Raw genomic sequence first — 12,203 nt, forward strand, 5'->3', positions numbered from 1 at the left:
CAAAAAAAAACCAAATTCTTTCTTCCTCAAATTCTTTCCACCGAATTTTTCTGCAACCCCTCTCTACGGCAAACCCTCTCTGCCCGTAAACCCTCTGCCAACTGACTACGAGGAAGGGGATGTGCACCGTAGCTTCCATCGGTGCCCACAGTGAAGTTAAATTCCCTCTCCACCTCCTCCCCTCTTCTCTCCCGACTCATCCTCTTCCTCGTCATCTGTAACGACAGCGAACTCGAGGTCGAAGAAAGGCCGCTCGTCATCCGCTATCGTTGTCCTCCTCCTTCTCGTTATGAGTAGAGGACGAAGGCTACGATGGTGGAGCCAGCGCCGGTCGGGCTAAAGGTAGGGGAAGAGGCCTCACCCCTTCGTTGTCTTCCTCTTCCTCGGCGTCAGGGATCTCTCCCTCTTCTCCACCGAGGGGGTTCCCTTGTCCTCCGTCCACCTCGTTGTGTTCGACGACACATGGAGGCAAGCCAAGAAGATGGTGGCGGCGAGCGCGTCGTTCCTCGAGTGATTTGTTGTTAGGGTTTCACTAGGCAAATGTGATCGACTAGTGGAGAGGCCGAGCACGTTCGAGTCAGAGCTGATGCTTAGGGGTGGTGTGAGCACAATGGAGATAGTGGCGAGCATGTTGCGAGTGATGGAGCCAAGTGGAAAGGGGTGGAGGGCATGCTGTTGTTGCTGAGAGCCATGGTGGGCTTCCAGGCGCTCCACCTAAAGCCGACGAAGCCCCGCACCGAACTGAAGAAAAAGAAGGAAATCGTTGTGGAAATGTTGACAGCTAGGAAGCCAAATGAGAAGAAGGGAGCTGTCGAGGAACACAATCTGGTACAATTCTATGCTCATAACTTGTTTGTTGTTATTAGTCTTAGAAAGAGAAATATTATTTAACATGTTTGTTGTTCTGAAAGAGAATTAGTTGTTTAATAACCTGTTTGTTGTTTAAAAGCCTTTCCATTTTGAAGCTATTACTGAAATTGAATTGTACAAATTTGCCCCTTGGGATCTCCCAGGCAAATCTCAATTGCATAACAAAGACCTTGAGTGGTACTTCTTCTGTGCTAGAGATAGAAAATATTCTAATGGCTCTAGAGAAAATCCCACAACTGGAAATGGCTACTAGAAAGCTACTGGAAAGGATAAAGATGTTGTTCACAACTCTTCTACCATTGGGATGAGGAAATCTTTGGTTTTTCATGTAGGAAAGCTTCCAAAAGGCATTAGAACTGACTGGATGATGTATGAGTACAGACTAGAAAGCAAGGAACTGGTTGATGCTAGATTCTTTTAGGATGCATATGTTGTCTGCAAAATCTTCTAGAAAAGTGGTTCAGGTCCTAAAATTGGGGAGCAATATGGTGCACCTTTTAACGAAGAGGATTATGATGATGACACAACTACTGAAGATTCTTTTCCTCTTGGTCCAGAATCCTTAGATTGTCAGACTACTTTGTTCAATCCTATGACTGAGCAAGCTATGACCTCTCTGCTATCATTGAGACATCTTCCAACCATGATTTTCTTGAATTTGATGGAATACTGCTGGATGAATTTTTAGAGTTTCTTAATAACTCTCCACCTAGAGAGAATGCTCATCATGAGGTCCCTGATTCAGTTGTTCCCAATAAAACTGTGGATGAAACCTCTTCAAATGGAGTTGTATGGCTTGTGGTATATTTATAGGCAAAAGGATACATATATAACAGTGACCACTTCTCAATTCTAAGTTATATAATGAACATCTTCTTTATATCAGTGATCACTTCTCAATTCTAAGTTATATAGTGAACATCTTCTTTATATTTTTCACATCAGATGCAATTAATTAGTTTTATATTAGATTGTGGTCATCTAATTTATATAATGAACATCTTCTTTATATTTTTCACATCAGATGTAATTAGTTTTATATTAGATTGTGGTCAATGATTATTAATTGGATCGTTACAAAATATTATGATGTAGGAATCAATTTTTTATATTTAGGTTTTTTATTTATTATGTGATGTTTTCTTATACATATATTTTGATAAAATCTCATAATTATTTCATATAAATGAAAAAGGTTTATTCACGAGATGGATAAGAAATGGATGCATCTGCCTTCAAGGCTTGTACCCGAGTATGAAGAAGGGGTTAAAAAATTTATTGCACAAGCTAGGAACTATGCAAAAACACATAAAGTAATCTTATGTCCTTGCAAGCATTGTAAAAATAAAAAGTATATGAAATTTGACCAAGTGTACAACCACTTAATTATTAAGGGGTTTGATCCTACTTACACTATTTGGGTTTTCCATGGTGAAACTTATAACTCACAATCTCAAGATGAAGGTAGTTCAAAAGGAGTTCAAAAAGAGGATGAATGTAGAGAGGCATATCACTTATATAAGGATGTTTTTGTGCCAGAAGAAAAGATTGGACACACTCATTTTAGATTTCTTTGGTATTTTATTCCACTCATATGGTTTTTCATAAGCATTTATACTTAAGATCTCCATTTTAGTTTATTCATCTCTTGCTGGTATTTCATCATCTGTTACTCTGTTGCTGTAAGAGTGCTACTGTAAATCAATGACTTTTTATACTTAAGATCTCCTCATGTTTTTTATTTCTGAATTTAATCGCTCACTCTGAAGCTTATAATCTTCAATTTCAGATTGCTGTGACAAAAGCTTTTCTTAATTTTCTCTGGAGTCAGTAAACCTTTCATGCAATGCTGCAGCTAAACCTTCCATTGATTTTTTTATGTTTTCTCTGTGATCTTTGCTGGCATTAAGCTTGTCAACAGTCTCTCAATTTATGAAGCAGAAACATTGTAATTGTCAAGTGCTTGTAACCTGTTTTAGATCCGTAAGAATGTATGTAAAATGTGTTCAATTTTCGAAATATGTGCCTATGCAATTGCAGCTGTGTTTGCCGTTTCTGACTTCGTACTGTGTTATGTTTTTGTTGCTTTGGTTTATTTTTGCTAGTTATTAGTTATTCAAATTCGCTATTGTAGGTTTTTTTCATTTATTTACCAGTTTTGATAATAATTTTTGTGTCATCCTTTGTATTTACTCTGTCTTTGGAACTAAATCAATATCTGATAATAGTCTGAGGTTTTTTCTCATATGGTCAGTAAACATAAGTCTCTAAAGTTTGTCTGTCTGTTTTAATCTTGCTTAGTATATGAAGTGAGTTTTAAAATTCCTTATTGTTTAAACTTAGTTTTGATAATAATTTTTGTAACACCCTTTGAATTTAGTTGACTTCTGAACTGAACTAAGTTCAGTATAGTTCATTTATTCACATGCAGAAATTTTTATAGTTTATTGATAATAATTTTTGGAAAACCCGTGGTATATGAAGCTGTGCATTTCTTTATTCTATTTCAGAATTTTCACGTGAGCTGATTTCTTTATTATATGTTGATTTCATTTACATGCATGATATGTTGATGTTCTGTATAGTCATTTATTATATTAATGATAATATATTGAAAGTTTTTTTTTGTTGCAGAAAAAAATATTAGAATGTCCACCCGAATCTCAAAACACAACTAATATTGTTGATGATGCAATTAGCATTGTGTTTGGCAAAGAAGCTCGGGGTAGAGTGCGCAGAATGGGCTTTGGAGTAACACATCGAAAGTTGGAGCTTCTGTGCAACAAAATAGAACGGTTCAACAACTTCAAACTATAGTACAAAATGTTCAACAACAAATGCAAGAAATGAGGCAATAAAATCAACTAGAAATGCAAGAAATGAGGTCTATATTTTTACAAAGTATGAGACAACAAAATCATCCAGAACAGGTTAGTAAGTAAACAATATATATAAAATAAGTTTGATATGTACACTTAAATGCTTTTGAATTATCATGATGACATTGCTTGACACGATTTGGTTGTAAAATTAGATTGCTAGTGGTGGCATTTGTAGCGGTATTGGGAATGAATTTGGTAGCAATAGCGATATCAATATTGGTGCCAAAAAAAGTATTTTTCAGGTGATTATCATAAAATTATGTATTTCTGAATCACAAAATTATTACAAAAATATATATGATTGAATTAATAACTTTGTATTGTTTATTTACAGTCAAATTTGAGAAATGTGAGTCGTGGAGATATCTGTGTTAATACTAAATGTAAGCTGCTTCATTGGTCTGCTGAAGAATTAGTTGTTGCAGAAGGTCGAATTGCATCCACAGATCCAAACACAAAAGTGCATCACGTTATTCTTGGTGGATCATGTTGGAAAGTTTGGGTTGATAAAGTTTTGGTGGAAAAGGTGGACCTAATTCGACCAAATGATGAATGCAATTTCTTGATGATGCAATAGGAAGCACGGTTGCATGGTTATCGAAATTTATAGTATTGTGTGATTGATACATAATATACTAATTTGTGTGGATCGTAAGTTTAATTGTTGATATGTAATAACTAGTTTAATCGAAGTTTGTAATAGCTACTCTTGGATCTTAAAATTGTTTTTTGGTATAATGAAATGACTTTTATTAATTGTGTGTGGATTGGATTTGTATTTAATTTATTGTGAAATGTTTATTGATTGTTTTAGCATAATGAAATTTTTTTGTTTTACATTCATTAGACTATCCGCGGCGCGCATTGCGTGCTGCAGAAAATAGTATCCGAAGCGCACAATGCACGCCGCGGAAATTACTATCCGCGGCATGCATTGTGTGCCGTGGATATTATTTTCCGCGGCGTGCATTGCATGTCGTGGATACTATTATTCGCGGCGTGCATTGCACGCTGCGGATATTATTTTTTATTTCACGAAAAATACAATCCACAGCGCGCATTGCATGCTGCGGATAGTCTTTTTCCGCGGCGGGCAATGCGCGCCGCGGATAGTATTTTCTGCAGCGCGCAATGCGCGCCGCAAATAATATAGGACTTTCAACAGCTTTTAACTGCGCAGCATGCAATGTGCGCTGTGAAAAGTGAATTTGCACGCTGCGAAAAGTGATTTTTGTTGTAGTACAATCTGAGTTTGCCGATTCGTGCCCACTTCACTGTGACTCGACCTCTTCGTTCTCTTGGCGTAAGCTTCTTCACATGATTTCCTTTGTTTTCTTTTGGTTCTTCTTTAAGGGAAAATTTTCTTTTTGTTTTTCTATTTGCTTCCTTTATTTTCTTTTTGTTCTTGTGCAAACGGACCCTTTCTGTTCGCTGGGATTCATTCTCCTATTTTGATCCCAAAATTCTAGGTTTGGGATGAAGATGCAAGGCACATTACATTTTCTTACGAATCTCAACTTGCTTCTGCTTTCGTTCATATTCTTGCCTGATCTTCTTTTTATCAGCCTCAAGAAGTTGCAGTTTTTCAATGTTAAATTCCTAATACAACCAAAAAGGTATCAAATTATTAATTTAATAAAGGGAAATGTTTTACCAAGTAGCACACAAACTAGAACAGGCATGCAACAATATTTTGAGATGGAAGGAGAGTACCAAGTGAAGAGCAAGTGATTATAAACTAAATTCTCTCACATTTAAATACTACTTATCTTTTTCAGTAGCATTGCTTATCTACTTTATATCTAACAATGCATATCACAAGTACCATTGTCTATTGCAACTCAATCTCAGGGCCTTGTTTTCTCTACATTGGGGCATCAACTTACTAGATGAAAAGGTTAAAACTTGGATGTACATACCAATTTTTTTTCTCTACATGCATGTAACTTGCTTAGGGTATTGCTTTGGGTATTACATTTTCTAATATATGTTACCAAACACATTTTTATGTCGGCTTTAATATTGACAATTTTTAGAGATTACATTATGGGAGGGCATAATCCAAGTATCGAAATTGAGAAGTATGATTGGTCAAAGACAAATGTTACCATGTTTGTCGATATCATTTATGAAAAAGTGAAGCACAATAAGTTACAAACATCTACCTTCACTAATACGGTTTGGGAGGAGATCAACAAAGAATTATATCAGGTTACGAACAAGAATTATGGTGTAGAAAGACTCAAAGGTAAATGGAATCGTCTACGCACAAGACAACGTCTTTTTACAGCATTGCTTGTGCATACTGGTGTGACAATGGATCCTGACACCGATAAAGTGAATGTTCCAGAGGAAGTGTGGGCAGAATTTTATCTGGTAAATACTTATATCTAATCAAATATATAATTTTATTGTATGTTTATGTATAATAAAATGCATTTTTTTTGTAATCAATCGAACAGAAAAATAGAAAGGAGTATAAGTCAATACGAAAGGAAGGATGTGATCATTTTCACATTCTTAGTGAAATTTTCGGCAGGACAACTGCAACTGGTGATATGCATAGAGCTTCTACTCAATTACCTCCCACATCTGATGAAGAGAGAGAGCTCGAAGAAGCATTCATTAACAGAGGTGTCAGCTCATATGTTGAAGTTGTCGATGACGAGAATGAGGACGTTGGAGGGGAACCTAACAATCGGCGACATCGTAGTACAGAATCAACTGAGAGTCATCGACGTAAAGATCCTAAGCGTTCAAAAATTGAAAAATATGATGCTTATATGGACAAGTGGAGTGATACCTTGCAACACCTGAGTCAAGAATCTATTGCTAGGCAAAAATACCTGGATTTGAGGGTGCTAAGTTAGAACGCGAACAAGAAATTTCTTCCTCTACTGGAACGAGCGGGTTCAGTGATCCTTACTCTATAGGCATGTGCATGCAGACTTTAAATCAGATGGATGACTTATCTACTCAAGTTTACACAAAAGATACAGAAGTTTTCGGTAAACCTTGGCTACGAGAGGTTTTCATGAAAATTCCATCAAATAGGAGAGCTGAATGGTTGGATTGCATCAATCTCGACCATGTGTAGGGTCATATGTTGACAAGTTCATGGGGATTGCTTTTATTACCTAGCCGGAGACTTTTTAAGTAATGATGGTTTTTGATTTTGTGACTTGAATGTGTAAGACATGTTTGCTATTTTGTGGATTGAATGTTTAAAACATATTTGATATTTTGAAATTTAATGTTGATGACTATGTCATGCTTTTTAAATTTTAATTATTTATTGGTTTGCCTCAATTCATAATTAATTCTATACATGTGTGCTGAGTTTAATATCGATTTATTGCAGATCATATCAAACTCTGATGATGAATATGATGAATTAGGCCCAGATATCAAATTGCTTCTTATTTTGAGTCATGCAAATGATTTTTTTTTCATGAAATGACTCAGTTTCATAGATCTATTGATCGGATGCCTTGTCGAACGTCATCTCTTACTGGGAGGATGTATATTCAAGAAATACTTGATGGGCACCCTCAAGTTTGCTTTGATAATTTTCATATGTTGAAACATGTGTTCGTGAATTTTTGTAGGACATTAAAAGAGATGAATCTATTACAAGATGGAAAGAAAGTTACTGTTGAAGAAGGTGTCGCTATGTTCTTATTAATCATCGGGCACAACACACGACATCGAATATGTGCAGATCGATTTCAACATTCATTGTACACTTGTAGCAAGTGGTTCAAACGAGTTTTACGAGCTGTTTGTACATTGGGCACACATATTATTCGACCATATGAACACAATGACGTCCATCCTCACATATTGCATAATCCAAAGTGATTTCCATATTTTAAGGTATATATTTTACCCTAATGTATCTAGTTACATTAACAACATATCTTTACTAAGACATTGTGTATTTTTAGAATTGTCTTGGAGCTATCGATGGAACTCACGTATCGGCATGGGCACCGACATCAATTCAAACATCTTTTCGTGGTAGAAAGGTTATTATCACACAAAATGTGATGCTTGTATGCGATTTTGATATGCATTTTACATTTGTGTATACGGGCTGGGAGGGGACATCAAATGATTCAAGGGTGTTCATAGACGCTTTGACTAGGCATGAAAATCATTTTCCTAAACCTTGCGGTGGTAAGTAATAGAAAAAATTCTCTATATATATTCATTTATGTTGGTATTTTACATTATTAATTAATATGAAAATACTATCACAGATCAATTTTATTTGGTTGATTCTGGTTACCCAAATATGTCGGGGTTTCTTGCTCCGTATCGAGGTCAACGGTATCACTTGAAAGATTATCGATGGCAAGGCAGACCAAGGGGGAAGGAAGAGTTGTTCAATTATAGGCATAGCACATGTCGTAATATTATTGAGCGATGCATTGGGGTGCTTAAGGCAAGATTTCGAATTTTAAAAGATATGCCAAACTATCCAATTACTAGCCAAAGATTAATTCCACTTGTATGTTGTGCGGTGCATAATTTCATACGTCGGCATCATGAAATGGATAATTTATTTATGGAGTATTCATCTGAAGATATGCTCATGTCTGGAATTGAAGATAGTTTTGGTGATCAAGAGCCGATTCCAATTGATCCAAGCCAAACAGCTCAGATGGGACACATTCGTGATGACATTGCAAGCCATATGTGGAATGATTATGTGGAGCATCATCTGTAATTAGCTAATGTCTGGGTTCAGCCTTTTATAGCTCTTGATTTTGTTATGAATGACTGTTATAATTGGATGTTTTTTGTTTTTGAATTTTGGTTGGGAAGCTTTTTGTTACAATCTGTAATTAGCTCAGATGGGAAGCTTTTTGTTACAATCTGTGGCTCTTGATTTTTGTGAAGGAATAGAAAAGATAGTTTTTATTACCATTGAATATTGTGTTACAATCTATTTTATATCTGTTTTATAATTTCATTGTTCAATACCATTTCCTTAGTTGGTATAATTTTTGTTTTCTGATTACATCATGTGGAAGAAACATCTATCACATTATTATTGTAAATTATGCATGCTGATCCTGTCCGAATGCTGAATCAACGGACGCTGGGCACGTGGCACTCCCGGCTGCTGACGTGGATCTTCGACTGGTTGCACGAACCTCCGGCGAACCTGCACAGAAGTCGGGCCGGGAAGGGGTTCCCGGCGGCGACCCTCCGACGCTCAAATCAGGCAAGCAAACAGTGAAGAAAGTGGCTCCAGAGGTCTTGAACGCGTACCTCCGGCGAAATATGCGACTCTTTATATAGAGCGGTGAAAGAGTTCCTGCACGTCCACCGAGGTGCATACGTGTCCGCAACCCATACCTCGGTATGTGTCTATCAGAAAGCTTACCTGACGCCATACTGCTACAGTCCGAGTATGTCCTTGATGGGACAACAGAACACCTCGTTGTCAGACTTGGAGTATGGCCTAGCCATAGGACTTGACGGCTGTCAGAAGGTGTTCTTGTCTATCTATACCCACCACAGGTCGGGACGTCCGTCCGTCCGGTTGGACGGGGAGTTCACGCGCCGGCCGGACGGACCTCATCTCACGCCCTGGCCGGACGGAACTCCCCTCCCGTCCGGACTGCCATTTACTTCGATATGCTGGGGAGAATTTCGGTAGGGTGCTATGTAAGGACTGTTAACAGTATATCACCTTCTCTTAGGCCTTCCGCTCGGCTCCTTGCTACTGTTCCACTGAGCGTCGGAACCCCAACTCCTGCCGGGGCGCCTCTTACCGTCAGATATTCCTCGGTCGTCTCCGGTCGGCCACCTGGCCCTTTGACTTCCGCGGGGCGTTGACCCCTCAAAATAGGGGTCCCCGGTTCTAACCGTCGGATCACATGCCTTTACTTTAATGTTATGTATTGAACTATTTGAACTGTTTGTTCTATTCTGATTAGTGTTGATCATGCACTATTTGAACTCTTCACTTGACTTATGAGTTAACTGAACTCTCTAGTAGATTAAGGTCCCCTTTTGCGATACAGAGAGTTTGGTAATCGATCAGGTGATCGATTACCAAGTTCTCTGTGATTCTGGAAATGGCACAGAGAGTTTGGTAATCGATCAGGTGATCGATTACCTCGTTCTCTGTGATTACGGTATGTGATAATCGATTACGGCACGTATAAGATTGTCAATGAGGAAAACGTTTTATTGAAACATGATGTTTGAAATATTCAATTTGTTTTGGGTTCTCATTGTTTTGCATATTGTTTTCAATATAAATGTACCAAACGCATTTTCCAGTTTTCTTTTCCAGAAAATAGAATTTCAGTATATCATACCAAACACATTTTCTGTTTTCTGAAAACAGAGCCAGAAAATAGGAAAACAGAAATAGAAAATAGAAAACAGAAAATAGAAAATATTTTCCAAACCAAACGCACCCTAAGATTTCCAGGGTTTTCTGATTCCCGGATCTATTCCCTAATTGCTGACGTGACGGGAATATTGCATTACCAGGAATCACCAATTACTTAAACCAAACAAGATTATCGTTGATAACCAACTAAGGTTATCAGCGATAACCCCGAACCAAACACGTCCCAAGGGTTAACAGAAGGATTTTCCTTGGATTCCAAAAATTAAATTTTAGAGAAAAAAAATAATAATACCACAAAGAATAATTTTATTCCTACTTTATACAGAAATAAAGAGTAGAACTTCTTAAAGTTAGAGTCCTTTCTACCTATGGATTCTGAGATTCTCTCGTCGTAGAGAAGAGAAGAGTAAAAGAAAAGAAATTGTTTGTGTGTTTACCTCATTTGCATCCATTTAGGAGAGAAGGGAAGACAAAAGTATAAAAAATGAGATTATCTTGTCTCATCTTATTAATGATAGTGTCATGGAGAATTGAATTACAAAAAGGAACACTATAAATTTAATTATATTTTTTTAATATTTTTTTATTTATGATTTCATTATTTATTGTGTAACACTGAAAAACTATAAACAGTACCATTACTCAAGTAATGGGTCTATTATAGTGTGAAATGATGTTAAAACATAAAAGGATATTATTAAATCTCCAATCATAGTGATTTTGAGATAAGACATCAACTTTAAAGTATAACCAATATCTACCATTAGAAAAATAGTTCCTCCTTATGATTAGCCTTATGGTTAGGTCTATCTATGAAATTTTAATAATTTGGTAATATGATTTAAATTAGCCATTTATATTTTTCTAATTTACATCAAATTATAAGGCTTGTCTATTATAGAAATTGAGATGAACTATCTTGGATGATGGACTTCATGGATCGAACATAAAGCCTCGAGGACCTTTAAACTTGTGGATGATCATCAACTTTAAGAAAAGAACAAGACCCATGGGATGTGTTGTTGCAAGTGTAGGGTTATTTTGGGGTAGATCAATTATAGTACTCTTTTGATAGTCAATAGAGGTTTGGTCATTTAGAGTTTGTTTCCATTTTGACGGACGAGAAGTTGAACAAAGATCTACTAGTCACTTATTCTAGTGAGTAAGAGAGACCTTGAACTACTTATCCAATATATCACATAGATCTCTCCTAGGTCGCTTATTCTAGTTAGTAAGAGAGACCTTGAACTACTCATCCAATATATCACATTTAGGACCTTGAACTTTCTCAAACAAAGTACACTAATCCAAATGCACAAACAATTTGCAAATAAAATCTTATTCCTTCAATCAAAATGAGACATTTCATAAGAACAGCAACGAAGTCACAAAGCAGATGAGTACTAAGAGAGATTGAGATCTTTTAGAGCTCCTCCTTGCTCTTCTATTTGGTCCTCTCCGAGATCCATCTAAACTTTGTGACCCCTTTGGTCCCTTGAGACAATGACATGTAGAATGATGCAGGAAGTCAATTGCTTGAAAAAATTTCAAGTTAAATTCAAGGATGTAAACTTAAGGAGTAATCTGATGACATACCACCCTTACTATTTAGCACTAGACATACCTTGTAATGCCAAGGCAAGGCTAAATAGTCACTGGAAGACGTGCATTGGCGATCGGACCATCTACAAGATAACAACTAAGTACAAATTTTTCATATATAAACTAGATAATGTGCTATATTGACTGATTTACTTACCCTGTGGACATCACCAAACTAGAAGAAGAAAAAAAAGTTTGATAACATGTAGCAATTAACCCTGACACAGTTGCCTAATATGTCAGTGCAATATCTCACTTCATATTATTGGCCCTGACATTCTAAACTTAAATGGAAAACAATCGCATATGAGCCAGATAAATCCGTGAGACATACATGAACCAGGCATCTCATACAGACAGATGCCAGGTCAACACTGTCTGAACCTGTATATCAACATTACATATGAGCCAGATAGCCAAATACTGGGATAAAGTAGATGTGCATCATAGGAGATCTTAGAGCCCACTTCCCA

General features: G+C 36.8%; 1 protein-coding gene and 1 pseudogene across 1 annotated transcript; both read left to right on the top strand.

The window, feature by feature from the left end:
• LOC122046979 lies at window positions 1-4,450 on the top strand. The gene is made up of 4 exons (XM_042607971.1): window positions 1-828; window positions 3,505-3,800; window positions 3,905-3,994; window positions 4,087-4,450. Exons 2-4 carry the CDS (start codon window positions 3,741-3,743, stop codon window positions 4,327-4,329), a joined length of 393 nt encoding a protein of 130 aa, XP_042463905.1. The 5' UTR covers window positions 1-828; window positions 3,505-3,740; the 3' UTR covers window positions 4,330-4,450.
• Window positions 691-2,627, top strand: LOC122048628 (annotated as a pseudogene).
• Window positions 4,451-12,203: the final 7,753 nt, after the last annotated feature.

This window comes from Zingiber officinale, chromosome 2B (genome assembly GCF_018446385.1).
Source record: "Zingiber officinale cultivar Zhangliang chromosome 2B, Zo_v1.1, whole genome shotgun sequence".
Classification (NCBI taxonomy): Eukaryota; Viridiplantae; Streptophyta; class Magnoliopsida; order Zingiberales; family Zingiberaceae; genus Zingiber; species Zingiber officinale.

Bases quoted from the DNA above. Each gene is read 5' to 3' on its own strand.
- LOC122046979 (XM_042607971.1), top strand. From the start codon at position 3,741: ATGCAAGAAATGAGGTCTATATTTTTACAAAGTATGAGACAACAAAAT. The intron at 3,801-3,904 runs GTTAGTAAGTAA...TTGTAAAATTAG, and splicing joins AACAAAATCATCCAGAACAG to ATTGCTAGTGGTGGCATTTG. The intron at 3,995-4,086 runs GTGATTATCATA...GTTTATTTACAG, and splicing joins CCAAAAAAAGTATTTTTCAG to TCAAATTTGAGAAATGTGAG.